The sequence below is a fragment of the Martes martes genome, assembly GCF_963455335.1.
Source record: "Martes martes genome assembly, chromosome: 4".
Taxonomy (NCBI): Eukaryota; Metazoa; Chordata; class Mammalia; order Carnivora; family Mustelidae; genus Martes; species Martes martes.
In genome coordinates, this window is record NC_137891.1 from 1,148,842 (window position 1) to 1,167,587 (window position 18,746).

The window sequence follows — 18,746 nt, forward strand, 5'->3', positions numbered from 1 at the left end:
TTTCCCCGGCAGGGGCTCGGGGAGGGGGGCATTGGCCTCAGTGGAGGATGTTGGCGTGGTGGGGGCCGGGTGGGACTGAACTGCCGTCTCCCTGTCAGTTTGAGCCTCGGGCCTGCCCTCCTGAGTGATCACACGGCCCCTGTGACCATATGGTGTTTGTGTCACTATTTCCTCCCTGGCCACGGGGACTGCTGGCATCTGGCCCGGGGTCACAGGCATTGTGGCCAGAGTATTTGGGGTGAGACCGTGTTGTCTGACGCGGTACCTGGGCTCTGTCGGTGAATGTCGTGGGAAGGGAGGTGCTCCAGGGCAGGCCTGATGCGGAGGCCCTGTGGGAAGGGAGGGGGGCACACATCAGAGCCCCCTCCCCTTTGCTCCATCTCGGGCTGGGATCTGCCCATCATGTTGGGCTGATCACCTCCCTCTCGGGGCCCATGGGGAGCTGGTCCCTGGTATCTGTGTCCCAGAGGCCATCCTGCTAGGTAGGTGGTCCTGCTGGGGCTGGAACCCCAAGTGGGGAGGCCTGGGAAGGCCAGTGTGCTGTGCTGTGAATCCCTCCCGGGAAGGTCTCGGCCCGTACCGGCCTCATGTCTGTGACTGTGTCTGTGACCCGCTCGCCTCCAGCGGCTCCACCTTCGGCCTGTGGCCTTCCTTTGTCCCCGCTTCTCCACGGACGTGTGTCTCGGTCCTGCTCCCGTCACCTGGCGCTTTGTCTCTTGGTGTGGGTGCCGCACCCTGGCGCTGTGGGCGTGCCGTGGGTTCCCGGAGCAGGGCTCCTTCCTTGGCCGGGAAGCCAGGACGGGTGGGTACCTGGGCTGTCCAGCCTCCATGCACACGGGCCTCGCAGTGGCCACGAGCCAGGTTCCGGCCCTCTGGCAGCCTCCCCGCCTCCCCATCACCGTGCCAGCCCCGACGGGCCTGCCTCTCCCCAGCCACCTCCCATCCCTGCCCTGCGAGGGCCCTGGGCCGTCTGACCCTGGACGGCTGTGCCAGCCTGCTCCCTCCCACTTGCCTGGGCCAGCCTGTCCCACCTGCTCTAGTGCCCTGTGTCTTGATCTGTGTGACATGTGGATGGCTTCTTTGCCCTTTGCGAGTTGGCTCGAGTGGCTGAGGCCCGCGAAGCAGCTTTCAAAGCAGCGCACGGGGGAAGCAAGGGGAAAGGGGTCAGGCCGGCAGGCGCCTCTCCCAGGCCTCACCTCTGGGTGCAGACCCTGGGGGCAGGACCTCGTGAGATGCCCCTGCCGCAGCGCAGACCGTAAGCCTGGTGTGGCCTCCGGGGGCTGGTGGTAACAGTACAGTGGCTCTTGGAGTGGGAGACCCCTCGGCCGGGGCTGGTTCTCAGGAGAGAACGAGAGAGCGCGTCCCGTTGGTTTGCTGGAGGGAAGCTTCATTCTGGAAATGGCGGGACCTCAGGGAAGGAAGCCTCAGAGGGTCCTCTTAGGTCTGTCCCCCTACAACCCCGGGAAGATCACCCTCAGGCCATGCCTGAGCCCCCTGGCCACACCTGGCCAGCACCAAGGGCCCTCCTGGGACGGGACTGGTGACCCGTGATGTCCCTGGAGATGAGGGCAGGGGAAGCCGAAAACACCGCCTCTGACAGGAGGAAATAAAACGTCTGTGTCGCCTGGCGGTACCTGGGTACGTTACACGCTCAAATGGCACTTTAAATACCACTTTTGTCCTGGTTTTAGAGGCAGCAGTAAAGCGTTGCTCCGGTGATCGATATCATACTTAACTCCTTGCGTCTGTCAGCCCTCCAGCCTGCTCTGACCCCAAACCACAGGTCCCCTCTCGGGGTTGGGCTGGGGCCGCTGCAGGCCGCTGAGGAATGTGGGGTTCTGGGGAGCCCCGCAGCGGCTGGGGACCACGGCTAAAGAAAGAGCCCCACAAGCGAGGGCTCACTCCGGCCCCCGGCTGCCGCCTCATCCCTGGGCCCCACTTTGTGGCACCAGCATCCAGTCTGCCCTGTGTCCCCCGCAGGGGCACCCAGAGAGATGCTGGGCCTAGGGACAGGTGTCTTCGCCCTGCTGTGGTCCTGGCAGGGAGCCTCACCCCTCCCCCACCCCTGCCTACCTTCCTGCTGTACTCACCCGCCCCGCGCCTCCCCGCCCCGCCCCGTGTGGCCCTCCGGGAGCCTCTCCTTCCTGGGCCCTTCCCTTGCCCTTCTGGGCTCTGACGGGTCAGAGCTGCTGAGCGGGGCTGCAGCCCGTCCCACGCCAGGGGCCGTCCACCTCCTCCATCTCCCGCCTTGTACCCTTCCAAGGCAGCCCGCGGGCCCCTGTGCCACCTCATGTGCAGACCGACGGGGCAGGGGGGGTGTGTTCAGGAATCGTGGGGATGGCTGACAGGTCGTTTTAAATGCTGTGTCTCGGGGGGTGAGGGCTGCAGTTGCAGAGACCTCCTTGTGTTGGGGACAGGCCCAGTGACCCCTGCCTGCTGGGTAGCCACCGTAGCTGGGGGGCACCCCTACCCAGCTTCCGCTGAGCCTGGCTCTTCCGGGCCCACACCCCTCCCCACTGCCCCAGCACCAGCAGGCAGGCAGGTGCACAGTGGTTTGATTTTCCTGTGACTTTCCTCCAAGTCAGCAAGGTTTCCCCGGCGCCCCGCCCACTCCCCAGAGTAAGGAGCCCCGGTTTAATTTGCGGTTAGATGTCTGTTAAGATTGCGTCCACTTCCCAAGTCAGCACTTAATTGGCAAGGCACTTGATTTAACAGCGTGGGAGCCTCCACCGGAAAAATGGCTTGAATAAATCACCGCCTGACGCCAGAAAATAGATATAATCTCAGCATTAACTACATTAATAGTAGCAGGAGCCGAATTAAGAAAGCCATAAAGCATGGGCGGGGGGCATAAATTACGGCCCAGCTCTGGCCCAGCTCTGTCCCGAGGGGCACCTCTGCTTGGGGGCGGGGCAGGCGGGGAGGCGGTCCAGTCCCGGCCCCGCCCCGGCCCGGCCCCGCCCCCTGCCCCCCCATACACGGCCTGCACCCCCAGCTCCCGGGTGGGGCGGGGCCGCTCGGTCTGGAGGCTTAGCTGCCCCCCAGTGCCCCATGGGGGTCTGAGGCATTGGGCGCCTGGGCCACGCACACACCCCCGCCCCCCTTCCCCATCCCCGCCCCCACCCCAGGCCTGGCTCTGCCTGAGTCCCTGCCCCAGGGTGCGGGCAAGGGCGCTAGTGTGAGTCAAGGACAGGAGTGGAGGAGCTCCCTCCCTGCTGCAGACTGCGGACTGGAAGGCTTCTTGGAGGAGGCAGGCACAACTCCAGGCAGGGTCGTATCCCTCAGGCCCGGGAGTTCAGGGTGTGCTCATCCCCTCTACTGTTTTGTCTACCCCAGTTCCGCTGCCCCCACCCTTCTCAGGGGCAGCCCCACTGCCACAGCCTGTCCCACACTTGAGTGGAGGAGGAGGCTATCCAGTTTGCTTTTTTTAAAAAAAATCATTTATTTATGTATTTATCTGTCAGAGGTACACGAGCAGGCAGAGGCTGGGAGAGAAGCAGGCTCCCCACTGAGCAGGGAGCCATGTGCCCGGGCTTGATCCCAGGACTCCGGGATCATGACCTGAGCCGAAGGCAGCGGCCTAACGACTGAGCCACCCAGGCGCTCCAGGATGCTGTCCAGTTTTAATTTCAGTTTCATTCCCATTATTGGTCAAGTTCAACATTCTTTATGTTTATGTTCATTTGCCTCCGGCCTGTTTCTTACAAGTTTGCAGGACTGACACGTGTTCAGGGTGTCACCCTTTGTGTTACCGAGATGATCCATCGTTCCTCAGTTTGAATCGGCCTTCGGGCCTTCCCGTTATGTTTATGAGGGTTTTTAGCAGATCTTTTTGCTTTTCTGAGTACTTAAATTTGTCAGTCTCCTAAGACTTACTTGTTGTGCTTGGAACAGCCTTCTCCAGCCCGAGGTTATAGGAGTTCAGGTAGATTTCCTTCTGGTGCTGCGGTTTCAAGTTGTACATTTAAAACTTGTATCTAGGAGCTCCTAGGTGGCTCAGTGGGTTCAGCCTCTGCCTTCGGCTCAGGTCATGATCCCAGGGTTCTGGGATCGAGCCCCGCATCGGGCTCTCTGCTCAGCAGGGAGCCTGCTTCCTCCTCTCTCTCTGCCTGCCTCTCTGCCTGCTTGTGATCTCTGTCTGTCAAATAAATAAAATCTTTAAAAAATTTTAAAAAAAACTTTACCTGGAATTTATTTAGAGATATGGTATAAGATTAAAGTTCAAATTTAATTTCTCTCTTTTTTAAAAAAATATTTTATTTATTTATTTGACAGAGACAGAGATCCCAAGTAGGCAGAGAGGCAGGCAGGAAGCAGGCTCCCTGCGGAGCAGAGAGCCCGATGCGGGGCTCGATCCCAGGACCCTGAGATCATGACCTGAGCTGAAGGCAGAGGCTTTAACCCACTGAGCCATCCAGGTGCCCCTAATTTCTTTCTCTTTTTTTTAAGATTTTATTTATTTGACAGTGAGTGAGAGAGGGAACACAAGCAGGGAGGAGAGGGGGAAGCAGGCTCCCCATGGAGCAGGGAGCCCAAGGTGGGGACTTGACCCCAGGACCCTGGGATCATGACCTGAGCCCAAGGCAGATGCTTAACCACTGAGTCCCCCCCAGGCACCCCTCATCTTGTTTAATAGTTATCTGATTTTCTCAAGGACGTTCATTAACTCTTAGGGTTTTTTTTTTTTTTTAAAGATTTTATTTATTTATTTGTCAGAGAGAGGGAGAGAGAGCGAGCACAGGCAGAGGCAGAGGGAGAGGGAGAAGCAGGCTCCCCGCCAAGTAAGGAGCCCGATGTGGGACTCGATCCCAGGACGCTGGGATCATGACCTGAGCCGAAGGCAGCTGCTTAACCCACTGAGCCACCCAGGCGTCCCAACTCTTAGGGTTTTGCCATTGTTTGAAAATGTCGCCTTTATCCTGTACAAATGCTTGTTCCTGAACTTGGCTTTCTGCATAGATGTTCATGTTCCTCTTTGGTCTTCCTTTTGTAAAACCTTCGTGTTTGTATCTTCAGGGGTCAGAACTGTAGACTTCTTACCCTAACACAGCCCCCCAGGTCAGGCAGGGGGTGTGCACTTCCTGCCCTGCCTCCAGGTCCCCCTCACGCCCCTCCCACACCCCCTGTCACCCCGCAGATGAGGGCTCCTCCGGCCTTTCTCCGTCTCCGCAGGCTCCGCCTCGAGGTTCTCGCGCTTCAGGGAACAGAATCGTGCAGGAGGCACTGTTCGCTGTCTGATGTCATTCGCCCACCGTGTGTTACACTGAGTTGTCCCGACAGACTCATGAGCTGCGGCCCTGACCCCCTTGTGGCTGTACGTGGCGATGGGGGCCTTTCGAGAAATAAGGTTAAATGACGTCACGGGGTGGGGCCCTGCTCTGATAGGACTGGAGTCCTCACAGGTAGAGGGAGAGACCCCAGAGCTGGCTCTCTGCCGGCGTGTGGAAGAAAGCCTGGGTGACGACACAGGGAGAGCCTTACCTGCAGCCGTGGGGGCTGGACTTGGGGCCCCCAGAACCGGAAGAAAATGGGCTCCTGCTGTGTGAGCCACCCAGTCTGTGGCGCTGTCTGGCAGCCCAGGCCAGCTGAGACCCTATTCTCAACACTGTGGGTGGCATGTTCTTTCGCCTCAAGGTACGTGGACATAGCGCAGTTTGGTCACGTGTGCAGTGACACGTTCACGTCACGTTTCTAGTCTTTGCTGCACCCTGGTCTTGTTGGGCCTGTCGCGCCCAGAACCCTGGTTTCTGTGGACTTGCTGGGGGGTGCGGGGCAGGGGGGGCGGTGCCGCGCTGCGGTAGGTCAGGATGGGGCTCTGGTGGCTGTCCTCGTCTGCGCGCTCTCGGCAGGAGGAGAGCACTCCAGCCCCCACGGCCTTGGCAGCACCTGTGGCGCCGTCTTCCCCGCGGCAGCAGGCTGCAGGAGTGCACTGGCGTCTCACCCAAGCCTGGTTTGTAGATGGGAGCCAGGGCAGGGAGGGGCGGGTGTGGGGAGAGCCTCCAGCAGACTCCACACCCAACACGCAGCTGATGCGGGGCTTGGTCCCGTGATCTGGGGATCATGACCCATGACCTGAGCCGAAACCAAGGGTCAGACGCTCAGCCGATGGAGCCCCCAGACGGCCCAGGGACACGTTCAGTGAAGTGAGCACTCAGCCTGGCCAGCGTCCAGGGACCGGAGACACTCCTGCGTCCTTACGGCCGCCTGTCTTCATCTCTCCCGAGCACTGTTCTCCCAGATGAATGTTAGAAATGCTGGCTCAGTTTCTCGGCCTTTCCCCGCTGATCAGCCTCCGAACCAGCCGTACTGAATCTCACTCCCCTGCCCTGCCCACTGCAGCCGGCCAGTCGCACGTCTGTCCTGCCCTCCGTGCTGCGTGGGCCAGCTGCCGGGTTCCCTCGGTCTGGAGGCTGGTGCTGAGTTCCGCCCCTGCGTTGGCTCCTCCTGTGCGTGGAGTTCTGGGGCGAGGACCATTTCAGGGCTGGGGGAATGGTCAGCCGGGCCTCCACGTGAACAGTGAACGGGGTGAAGGAGGCAGGGAGAGGAAGGGAGGGAGGGACAGAGGAGGGACAAAGGAGCCGGTGGAGAGGCAGTCATGGGGCATGGGCAAGGGAACAGAGGAGGGGCCAACCCTACCCATCATGGGCCAAGGCGGTCCTGGGCAGACAACCCAGTCCAGAGGGGGACACAGGGACACAGGGGTAGAGGGCCCTGCCCCAGGCTGCCCAGCCTGAGCACCTGCCCTCCGCCCCCCACGAGCTGGACTTGATGGAGTGCGGGGGGCCGCCGAGGCCTGGTGACGCGTGGCTTCTGCCACTGACACACAGACCAGTAGCAGCAGCTGAAGTGCGTTTTCAAAGTGTCGGTTTATGGAGAATTTTACTTTCCGTCTTGTTGTTTATTAGGCTCTTGAAGGGAAAGCTTGTAGTGCATCCATTGATCAAAATACTGATTGAGTAGCTGCGGGCACGTGCAGCAGCCTCGGCCCCTCGTCGCGCAGCTGTGGCCTGTGTAACGGGGGCGCCACGATTAGCGTCGCCCCCCGGCTGTGGATGGGCCGGGCGCCCTGCATCGCTTGGGTTTGCTCCTGGGGAGCTGCGGCGGGACAGGGGCAGCCTCAGCACTGAAGCCTTCGGGTGACCCCCAGGTCAGCCCAGGAGCTGTGGGAGTCGGCCCCCCCTGCCGCTCCTCCAGGGCCGCGGTCAGGTGCTTGGCCTCCACTGTGGGCCAGTCCCCCTCTGGGCGCATCCTGCCCCTGCTGCCCGGCCCGGGTCCCATGGTGCCCCAGGCCTTTGCTCCTGCCCAGGCCCGTCGCCCCCGTCTGCTGCGAGATGGGCCCTGGAAGGCCAAGCCATCGGCCCGACCCTGCACCGGGGTGGCCCGAGGACACGTGGGCAGGTCAGCACCCTGAGCCAGCTGTGGGGTGTGTGGCCCCTGCTGGGCTTGGAGCCCCGCCCCGACTCACTGGGAGCTGGGGGTCCCTGGAGCGGACGCGCCTCATTTGGGAGAAACCGTTGTGCTGTTGGAGGGGGGTCTGCGGAGGGCAGCCAGCCAGTCGCCGCGAGGCCTGTGCCGTCCACTAGGTCCCTGGCTGCTGAGCCCCGCTGAGACCCTTCCCCGAGGCCCGTACCTTGGCATCCTCTCCCTTCCTGCCCGGCCGGTCCTGCACAGGCCTCTCTCCCCGGAGCTCTGCTCACAGCCCCCCCACCCCTGCAGCGGCTCCAAGCGGGGTTCAGCGCGGGGGGCGCGCTCCCACCCTGCGCGCCAGGCGGAGGTGGCGCCCGTCAGCGCTTCCGCGGAAAGCCCACTTAAGCACTTTGCAGCCTGTCACGGTGTCGGCTGAGCCTGACCTACTTGGGATTCGCTGTGCCGAGCTGCCTCCCCCGGCTCTCGGCTTCTGCTGACGGCGCACTCCCGGCTCGCCTCGAAGCTTCGCACAACCGTGCTCCATTTCCTGAAAAATGCTTTCCCCCTTGTTTTCTCTCTCCCCAGACAGCCTGCCTACCTCCTGCACGGTCACTGCGGGCTGGGATGGCCCGCCCTGGAGGCTGCTGGGTCCTCGGCCACGCACTGACTCCCCCGCCCCCCGCCAGCGAGGATGGGAGGTCGAGCTCTGGCCCAGAGCCAGGTCCAGACCCTCTGCTAGCAACACATGCCCTCAGCCTTCCGCTGCCCTCTCCTCTGCACGCCCAGCCCTGGTCAGTGGCCGCAGCCTCCCGACTCCAGTCCACCCACCCACCATGCTCACGTCCAAGGGTCCGGGCCCCTGGGTGCTTCCTCCGGCATTGCCAGCTGTGCATTCAGGCCCGGTCTCTATGCCCAGCATACGTGTCCTTTCTGCGTCTCTCACCTGGCCTGAACTCCAAGGGGCCTGTAGGGTATGGGACCCTGGCCCCTAGCTCCTGCTGCCCACAGCAACGTGGCTCTTTGGCCGGGGGTGGGGGGTGTCACTGCATGGCACCATGACAGCGAGCCATCGGGGGGTCGGGGAAGGCTTTCTGAGGACCCGACGTTGGAGCTTGGTTGCAGGGGTGACCCTGACAGCAGCCGTCCAGTGTGTGTGTACAGAAGCCCAGGCAAGGCCCGGCAGGACACTTGCCACACTCACGCTCCACAGCACTTTCCAGGAAGCAGAACTGCCCAGCGTGGCCGGAGTCCTGGCCGGTGGGGGCATGTGGGGACAGTGGCCCATGAGGACCAGACAGCCCCGACTGCAGGGTCTCCTGGCAGACCTCCCCACGAGGGGCGTGGGGGCCGCTGCACGGTGGAATGGGGACAGAACTTGATCACACAGGCTGTTTCCAAACCAGCTGGTTTGGTGGGGTGGGGGTGCAGGCGCCCCGAGGAAGCTGTCAATCGGGGTGGGGACCCCCAGCCTGCATCTGAGGGGAGAGGGGGCGAGCGTCGGTGAGGTAGGTCTCTTTGGTGACTGTGGGCACTGACTGGGTAGGAGTCCAGGGAGGGGGAGTCTGTGTGGAAGGTGGGGAACGGACAGTGGGGATATCCAGGGTCCAGGAGCCTCCCGAGGGGGTTGGGGAGAATGCATCAGCAAAACACCTCTGTGTGCCTGGCAAGTTCCCTCGGTGATTTCCTGTCTGGGCACAGGGCCTCTGTTCTGCACCCAGATCTGGGCCCAGCCTTCATGTGGGCCCTTGGCCTGGCCCTGTCCCCAGGAGGAGGGCCTGTCCCACCCTCTCTGGGTCCACGTGGCCTGAGAAGGGCTGCCGTAGGCCCGTGTGCTCGGTGCTGTTTCCTCAGGAAAACCGAAGGCCTGAGTGAGTCTGGATGGGGGCTGGGGCCGTCCAGCTCCACTGTGGCCGTGCAGGGTGGCCGGAGGTGGGATCCATTTAAGGTGCCGTCGGACCTGCCTAGGAGGTCTGGGCATCCGGGCATCGCCCCGTTTGGGACTTGCCCCTTGCGCACTTACATCTGAGTCTGCTCTCAGTCGGGAGTGAACCGCCCCCTGGGCCTTCGCCCGACCTGGCCTGGGCAGGCTGCCTGTGCCCCCCCACCCCGGGTCTGGGGTGCAGAGGGCAGCACCCCCCGCAGGGCTTCGGAAGGGGCTGCTCTTTGTCCAGTCCCGTGACCAGGGAGGGTAGGGCACTTGTGCTCGTGTGTGCCCCTGTGTTTGGGAGCTGGTGCGCCTGCCCGGCCCCTTGTGCACACCTGCACACAGGTGGTGCCGCACTGACGCCTGGGATGGGCCCGCCTCACCCTGCAGCCTGAGCCCCAGACCCGTGGCCGGGGGCGCCCCGCGTACAGGGGTGGGGGCCCTGTGGACCTGCCGTGGGCAGTGACCATGGGATGCTCGCAGGGGCGGGAGTGTTCGTGTCCAGGGTCGGCCCTCCAAGGCCTTGGAGGGGGGGGGCGCCCTGGCTGACGGGCTGAGCGGGCCCTGCAGGCCACGCCCGGCTTCTCGGGGCAGGCCTCCCTCGGCCTTGCCCAGACCCTCACCTCCCCTCCTCTTGGGCACCTTGGCCCGAGGACCGTCAGCACCCGGCACGGCAGAGCACCTTGCCGGCCTCCGCGGCCTCGGGCTGGTGCTTGTCAGCTGCTCCCCAGGCCCCAGGCACGTGGACAGCTTTTCTTCTTAAACCGACTTTTGTGGTGTGTGTGTCTGTCTCCCCATTACCGGTGCTATTCATTTAAAATGTTATCTCCCCCCACCCGTTCCTCGTGCCCCCCGGGGGGGTGAGGGGGCCCAGCCCTCACCCTGGTGTAGTCAAGGTTACGGTGATAAATCCCGGGGCATTGTCACTTCCATTGGGAGTAAATTGGCTGGCCGCTTTCGGGCTGAAGGAGAGATAATTTGCTGTAGTATTTCAAATGGATTAGAAATGGATTTGAAGGGAAAGTTCATGCCTCCCATTACAAAGGCGAGAAAGAGAACTATCTTAAGGCACGGTTCCCTCCCTGGCCTTCATTATCCACGCTTAATACCTTTCCTATTTTCCAGCGTTAATGAAATTTCCTGGCGGCGCGGGCCTGCCGGACGGATGGGAGAAGCCTTTAGATCTGAGGCTCCTGTTGTAGAAAAGGAATTACAGGGCCCTCGCCGCGAGGGCAGGAGCGTTCTCCGGGTCCTTGGCCCGGCTATTATCTCATTAATTTTATCCCCTCTTCTCAATACAGTTGGTTTCCAAAGCCTGTCCTCTCCATTAGGGTAACAATTTACCGGAGTGCTGTGACACCCACGGCAATGAAAAGCTACAAGGCAGCCCCTTGCCCGCCCGGCGCCCGCCCGGCCACAGGTCCCTAGTCAGTGAGCGGGCCCGGCAGGGGTGAGGGCAGGGCTGAGGTGGTCGGTGCAGCCGCAGGCCGCTGGGCTGGCTCTCCCCGGGCAGGTGGGCCCTTCCGCAGCCCCGGCCGGCCTTCCCCAAATGCCGTGGGTGCATCTCCCTCCTCCAGGTAGGCCGCAGCCCCACACCCGTGGGCACGCAGGGTCCCTCGGCCTGCAGGGTCCTTCGGCCGGGTGCGCGTGCCTAGGCCGTAAACCCTGGGCGGGGGCGTGAGAACAGCAGAGGTGCTAGGCCTCCCGGCTGCCCCCGTCGCCTCCCTGGCGGCCGACTCTCACCCTGTAACGGCCTTAGAACCCAGGGGTATGGTTTTTGGTGGGAGAAGTGTGGGATCTATCCGTGCTGTGCATCCGCAGAAGTAGCCGCAGGACTGACCCAACAACGCGCAGGGGGAGAGGGTGGCGGAAGATGCGGCCAGAAAGTCAGTCAGGAAGGTGCTTCTCCGCAGGAGGACATTGGGTGTGTCTGCCCCTGGCGTCTAGCCTGGGAGCCAGGAGGGCGTCCCTGGGGCTCACTCTTCAGGGCGAGCCGGTAACGGCCCCAGACCGAGGCTCCTGGGTGCACGGACGGTGGGATGGGCTTGGATGGGACCCGCCTCGGGGCCAGAACGTAATCGATCCTGAAGCTTCTAGCTGCTTCTGGAGCAAGATCCTGCTGGCCTCCTTGGGTCCCTGTCTGGGCCTGGCTGCCTCTTTCTGCAGCTTCGCCTGTGTGGCTGCCCCTGGGAGTGGTGGTCTGACCCTGTCTGGCCTCAGCCAGGGGCACGTGCCCCCAGGTGAGCTTCCTCACCCCTCGAAGGGCTGGGTTTCTGGGGATGTGGGGTCCTGAGATGCTGGGCCCAGCCGTGTAGGTGGGCGCGGGTCTGGTTGCCCACCCATCCCTCGTGGTTTATAGCATCCGGAGGGCTTGGGTGGCGGGGTTGGTACAGACGGGGGCTGGCTGAGGGTGGTGGCCCAGGAGGGGGGTCCGTGCCCCGAGGGAAGAGGCAGCTAAGACTGGTGTCCTCGGTCCTGGGAGCGGCTGTCGTACAGTCTCGGGGCCGGGCCTTTTGGGAGGTCTGGGGCCTGGCCCTGAGGAGTGCGTGTCTGGCGGGCGCGGGCCGGGCTTGCTGCCGGTCGCGCGGCCTCCAGGCTGAAGGAGTGGAGGCTGCCCAGGGCTGGCCCTGGCCCAGGTGGGTGTACGAAGGGGCAGCTGCCCTGTCGGTGGGGAGACCGGGAAGGACTCTGGACACCGCGCGGCTGGGGGCTGGGGCTGGAGGGGGCCTGTGGCCCTCCGGCCGAGCGAGCTGTGGTGGCCCGGCCTTAGGTTTGGCTCTGCGCTCTGGGGGTTAGGACTCCGGCCGAGCTGCGCGCTGTGGACGTAGCACAGCTCCCGCGGAGGGCTCGGGGTTCTGGGGCAGGGCCCCATGGAAGATGGCCCTGCCCGGCCCCGCCTTGGCCTGGCCTCTGGGTGACCCGGGGGACAAAGCATATAGGACACGTAGATGCCCCGGCCCAGGCTGGGCAGAGCTGGGGTCCCAGGGTCTGGGGAAAAGCTGGGAGTCTGTCTGCCTCCCCCAGAGGGTCCCCGCCCACCCCGCCCTCTTCCTGCCAAGATGCACCCTGTGTGGGGACACCTGGAGCCTGTAGGGTGTGGACAGCATGAGCCAGGCTGGCCGGGGTCCCTTGGCAGGACTTTTTCCCAAGATTGGTGTTTGTCAACTTGAATTTTAATTAAAGAAAACTGGGTTAAGTACCGTCGGGCGGCGGCGTCCTCCTCGGCACTCCCTGCCTGGCTTTTGTCTTACACTGCGGCTTTGGGTCCCCTGAGTGCCTGGCTCACTTGTGCACGGTGTTCTCTCTGCCGTGCCCGCAGAGGCTTTGCGCTGGCAGGAGTCACCTCCAGATCGCAGAGAGGCCCGGGGGGCCCCGGGGCTAAGTGGTTGGGGGGCAGCTGCACCCCAGAGCAGGGCTGCTCAGCCCTCCGCACTCAGCTCCGGGCAGGTGCGCTGGGGCGGCCCCTGCAGCCTGTGTGCCCGGATGCCCCAGGGCCTGCCCCGTCCCCGGGTGCCCAGACCGGCGTCTGCTGCAGATGGGGATGGCCGTCCGTGCGCTCCCTAGGGGAGGGGGCTGCAGGGCCGTGGAAGAGCCCCGCACTGGCCGGACCACCTTCCCGCTTTAGCCAGGTCCCCGCGCTGGTGGTGGTGCTGCCGTGAGGACTGCCCCCTCGCCCTGCCCCACCTGCCACCCGGAGGCTCCGGGGCCCACAGGCCCAGACCTGCCAATGGGCACGGTGTGTGCACTCGGTGGTAACGACATTACGAGCAGAGTCTGGGCTAATATGGAATTAAGGTTAATTTGCATAAACAAATTACTGCTGAAATGAGTCCTGAGTAGGGGGGGCTTGTCCCCTCACTTCGGTGGCCGCCTGCCCATGTGACAGCTGGGGGGGAGCAGGTCAGCCCTGGCCTGGGTTGCTGGCCTAGCACCCCAAGCCTGGGGACCTGCAGCCGCTGCCCACGGCAGCCATGGTGTCTGCAGGGGGACGTCTCTCGAAGCAGGGGCATCTGGGGCCTCCTCCCAACCCACTCTGTCCTTGGCTTCCTGGTCTGGCTGGCGTAGGGCCTGGGACCTGGTCGGAGGAGAATGTGGAGGGAGGGAGTGGTCAGGTGGCCACCGGGGCCATCCAGGCACAGTTCTGTCCTCCTGGCCCGGGTCAACCACTCAGCTCATCCCAAAGGCTGTCCCAGACCTCTTTCAACTCGTGACTTTAAGGTGCCTCCAGTCTTTCCCCCAAACAGCTTGCCTGGATGGGGGTCTGTGAGGCTGTGCCCTCCCTCTCTCCATGCTGGGCTCCCACGCGGTGGACAGAGGGGACAGGCAGTAGAGCCTGCTGACCCGAGTGGCCTGGGTGGCGTGCACTGGGGCAGCATGTGGGAGAAAATATTCCCGGGCGGTGGTGTGGACCACCAGCTGCGGTGTGGACCCTCAGGGGACTTGCCCGTGACGCCCTGCCCGAGGGGCCCGGATGGTCCCGGCCCAGTGGTGTACGTGCTGGAAGGGGGGACGCTTGTCCCCTGCCTGTGCCCTTTCCGCTCACCTGTGGGGCCGGGAGGAGGGGAGGGGACAGACCGTGGGGCTGTGGGGCCGGACACACCAGGGTTTCCCTGTCTCCGCAGGTCTCTGGTGCTGAACCGCCTGCGCCCCGCTGCCGGGGGCGGGAAGGGCCAGGCCGGCTCCCCTCGGTGGCGGAGCAGAGGCTTCTGCTGCATCGGAGGGGTCCTGTACAAGGTGTCGGCCAACAAGCTCTCCAAGACCTGTGGCCGGCCCGGCGGCGACGGCGGGAACAGGCCGCTCCTGCGCACAGGTGAGGCTTCTCGGGGTGGGGGGTGCCCTTTACTCCCCGAGGCTTGCGGGGGACCAAGGCCGGCGGGCCTGGGGCAAGTGATTGCTTTCCAGACGGGCCCGTCCCAGGCCGGGCGTTCGTGGTACCGTTCGGTGCTTCCGTGGCCTCCGACACTGTTCCTGCTGGAGCTGACGAGGCGGCAGGAGCGGTGGGACCCGCATGGGGTGGGGATCCATGGCCTCCACGTCCCTGGGGAAAGCCCCCGAGCACACGGCCTCGTGCTTGGCCGAGCAGGCCCTGACTTCCCATGTTTCGCTCCTGGACAAAGGAGATGAGGTATGGTGAGCACGGCACTCGCGGCTGAACACCTGGGGCCGTGGCGCCCCTAATCTCATTGGCAACGCCCCCCAACTGTATCTGGCGGCTGCGCTGCCTCTGCGCCTGTGGCCTGGGGAAACAGGCCAAGGAAAAGGAAATGCTTTGGATTTGCTTATTATACAAATTAACTAGAAAATACTTCGGTTTCAGTCCAATTTTACCTCCATCCTTTTCTGCCAAGAAAAAAAAGGTGAGGTGGCAGGCAGTACGGGGACAGCAGAGGCCCAGCCTCTCCCAGCCCCTGCCCTGCCCACGCACGGGGGGCAGGAGGGAGCGGAGGCCTGGCCCGGGCAGGGGCGGGGCGCTGGGGGCCCTTCCCCGAAGCCCTTGCCCAGCTGTGTCCCCAGGGCCTCTGTCTGTGGGACTACAGGGAGGGAGGCAGGGGTGCGTGGCTGCCGTTTTCCAGACGGGGCACCCTGGGCTCCCCAGGGCCTGAAGGCCACGACCCTGCGCTACCTCTGTGCTTCCGTGTCCTGATCGCTTTCGAGGGACTGGGCTGTGTGATCTGAGGCCTCTGCCGGCTCTCCGGGTGGAGGAGCAGGCCCAGAGCATTGGCTGGGCCTCCTCCCAGGGCCTGCGTGAGAGTCACTCTGAGCCTCCGACCCCCGGGGGGGTCCTTCGCAGAGCTGTCCCTAGCCAGGCTGGTGTCTGGGTGGAGCCAGAGAGGGCTCTGGGCAGCCTCTCTGTGGAGACGCGTTCTGCTCGGCCGACTCAGGAGGCGTCTCTGTGGGTCACCCCCACTGGCCCCAGCCTCCCCCGGGCCTCCTTAGTGAAGGGCCCCAGCTGGCCTTTCCCATCCATCATTCTTTCTGCCCCGGACGGCCACCCCGACCCCACAGCCGACCCAGCAGGCAGGACTCAGACTTTGCTCCCCACTATCTAACTTTGGAAGCTGGACGGAGCTTATGGGGTGGGGGCAGACATTCTGCTGCTATTGCGTGAGCCAAGCATGTCACAGGGCCACACCCCTTGGAGCTCCCTGCCCTCCAGGTCAGCCCCAGTGATGCCCTGTGCTGCTTACTCACATCGGGTCTGAGGGGCTCCTCCCTGGCCTGGCCAGACATCGTTGGCTGTCCCGGCATCCACACTGTCTACGTGCAGGGACCCAGAAGTGGGTTACGGCTTGGGGCTACACTGGCCCTCGCCGGCACCCTGCTGCCCATGTGCCCTGGGCGGCGTGGGGGCCCCTCCACGTGGACCCCGATGCGCCTTTGGGGTTGGGGCTGGCGCCTGAAGTCCATAGTGGGAGGAGAGGTGCCCGGAGTCAGGAAGAGGCAGGTTTGACCCGCTCGGCGGCTGCTTGAGGGGAGGGTACAGGCGAGGCGGTGGAGTGGCTGTGGGCTGCTGCCTCCCTCTGCGGCGCTGGCCTCTCGGCACCTGAGCCAGCAGCTGTCCCATGTCTCCCCGGGGAGGACGCCTCGCCTAGCCCGCTCCCTGCCTGAACTCCGTGCAGTCGCGCCTTCCCCTCCTGTGAAGTGTGGCCTCGCCTGGCCTCCAGCCCCGCCTTCCCCAGCCTCCGGGCCTCAGGGCCGCACAGGGAGCCGTGCAGGGATGACAGAGGCCTCCAGGGCCAGGCGGCTTCCCAGGAGGCCCCACTCCGGGTCGGCTGCTAGGGGACAGTGCGGGGGCCAACTTGGGGGGCCACCTGCAGCTCCAGCTGCCCAGACCCCTATGTGGGGGCCGCCTCGTTGCTGTGAGGGCGGTGGGGTGTTCCCAGCTGCAGGAGCGCCCACTGACCAGCGGCCTCCTTAGACCAATAGTAATTAAAGGAATACATTTTTCTCCTTTGGTGTCAGCAGAACTTGGACTTCTGGCGGGAGGGTACAGCCCGCCCCCCTCTCCTCCTGGCTTTTCCTCCAGGCTGCTCCCGGCTGCGCTGCGGGGCTTCTGTGGGGTGGTGTCAGCCCTTGCGTGGGGCCCCCGGGCCATGGGGAGGGGGGTGTCAGGGAGAGAAGTGCAGAGCCTTGTCCACACCCTCCTCCCCAGGGTCCAGGGTCTGCCCCGCCAAAGGGCCTGACCCTGTGACCTCTCCCCAGGGGCGCCCAGGTGTGGGCTTGGCTCATGCTCCTGGTGGGGTGTCGTCGGGGTCCCTCCAGTGGAGCAGAAGTCCCGCGTCCATCGCCAGAGCCCCTCCCCGGTCCAGGCTGCATGGTTGGCTCCCGGGTCCCCGAGCGAGGCGGGTCTGTAGTCCCCGCTGCTCACTGGCCGCCACACCCCCCTGGGCAGGCCACCGGCCCCTGTGCCTCATCTCCTCCCGCGTGACCTGCTGACCCCGCCCTGTGTGCTGAGAAGCCACCCAGGACGGCGTGAGAGGGCTCAAGAGAGACCCCCCAGCCAGGTGGCCACGGCCCCACTCTGCTGCCTCCCTCCCTTACCAGTGCCTCTTCCTGGGGCTCCCCCTGCCCTTCCCATGATTTCCTGGGAAGGGTGAGTCCCGCAGGGGTGTGTGGGGCTGCAGCCCTGCCTGGCCACTCCCTCTGACCCCAGAGCCCCTGCATGGGGCTCCCCAGCCTGGGAAGGGTGAGGCGCTTCCTGGTGGGGACTGGCGGGGTGGGGCCGCCGAGCAGAGCGCACGGTATCTATTTTGGGAAGATCCCGGGGCAGCGCAAGCGCAAGCTCTCCGGCCCGCCGAGGGTTTTCAGCTGAGCCCTGTAGCACCCCTCAGCACCCGCGGCCTCCTTCCCAGCCAGCTACTTTATGTGCATTTTTTAACACTGCACCACCCCGGGCGGATGGCTGCCTCCCACTGTGAGCCCGACACCAGCATTTTTTAAGAGCGAACCCTGGCGTCAAAGGGAGTAAACCCGCCCCGCCCTGCCCCGCCCCCTCAGAGGCCAGGCCTGGGGGCCCAAGTCCGACAGGCAGACACATGTTGACAGCGGTCCCTGGCGGGAGCACATGGCGCCACAGCGGCTGGATGACAGCCCGAGTAGCCGTGCTCTCTGCCACGATCCGATGACACTGTCAATCGCGGGCTGTCCGGTGTGCGGCACCGCGTGCCCCCTGGGCCGGCCTCCGGTGTGAACCCCCAATCAGTATTCCCCGCTTGGGAGCCAGGATGTCACTGCGGCCTGGGGCGGCCCAGCTCCTTCCCCGCCCACTCCCCCACCCCCTGCACCAAAAAAACCCCTGGCCTGAGCCTGGGCCAGGGCCACTGGCCAGAGCACCTCCTTCCCACTGGGGGTCTCGCTGCTCAGTCCTGGAGACCCCCCCCCCCCCAGCTTGAGGACACGGAGCCTCAGAGGGGCGGACACTGGCCAGAGGGTGGCAGCCAGGAGAGGGCTTGACGGCAGGCTAGTAGATACGGAGAGGAGTGCCTGGAGGTCCAGCCTGGGGCGTAGGGGAGCTTGGACATGGACGGGCCTCAGAAAGTGTCGGAATGCTTGTGTGACCAAGTCTGGAACTCAGGAGAGGGCACTGAGCTGCCTGGGTCCTGGCAAAGGTCATCCTGGGGAGGTCAAGGGAGGGGCCTCCACGTGGCAGGAGGGCCACCTGCCTGGGCCTGCCATGCAACTCGGATGGGGGCGGCTCAGGGCCAGGCAGCTTGGGGACATCCCTTTTTAAGCCTGGGATGCTTTGTCATTGCCTCAGGTCCCTAGAATTCCTGAGTGATGTCACTTCTGCCTCTTACCAGCAGATCTGTTTCAGCAGCTGCTGTGGGAAACTGAATCTGGTCTGAAAACGTTCGTGTGTGTGTGTGTGTGTGTGTGTGTGTGTGTGAGAGAGAGAGAGAGAGAGAGAGAGAGACACGAACCTCCGGCCCGTGTGGCCATCTGAGCAGCCTCTGGCCCCGACCTGCCCGTCTTGGCCCTGGAGGGCGGTGACCTCGAGCCTGAAAGGGAGGCAGGAGGGTGTACGTTAGTCTGGACTCCCTCCCGCTTCTCAGGCAGGACAGGCATGGCCCACCTGCTCCTTGTCCCCTGCTGCCCTAGCCCCCCCCCGACCCAGCCGCCCTGGCTGTGGGCGTCCTGTCACCTGCTTCCTTCTTGTCACCTCTGGTCATTTCCTGAACAGCTCCCCTTTGGGCCACAGTCTGACCTCAGAGAGGACTTGGTTGGTCTTCGTGCTTAGGGTTTTGAGGAATGGGTCCCTGCCGTGGCCAGTGAGGGCCTCAGGGCCAGACGTGCTTACCTGGGGCCTGTGGAGGCTGAGGGCGGCCCGGGGCTCCCTGGAGAGCCTGGGATCGAGGACCTTGGGCTCCACAGCTGCGTCCCCACTGTGATGTTTCTGTCCTATGACCCTGTCAAT

The 18,746-nt window shown here is 64.1% G+C and overlaps 1 protein-coding gene across 1 annotated transcript in view; it reads left to right on the plus strand.

Moving 5' to 3' along the window:
• The window catches only part of ZC3H3 (zinc finger CCCH-type containing 3), a gene marked incomplete at its 5' end in the record, with an annotated part of 81,918 nt that overhangs the window by 42,984 nt on the left and 20,188 nt on the right, over positions 1 to 18,746 (plus strand). Inside the window, 1 exon segment of the mRNA XM_080802285.1 lies at positions 13,954 to 14,141. Coding sequence (XP_080658411.1) covers positions 13,954 to 14,141 — 188 coding nt within the window.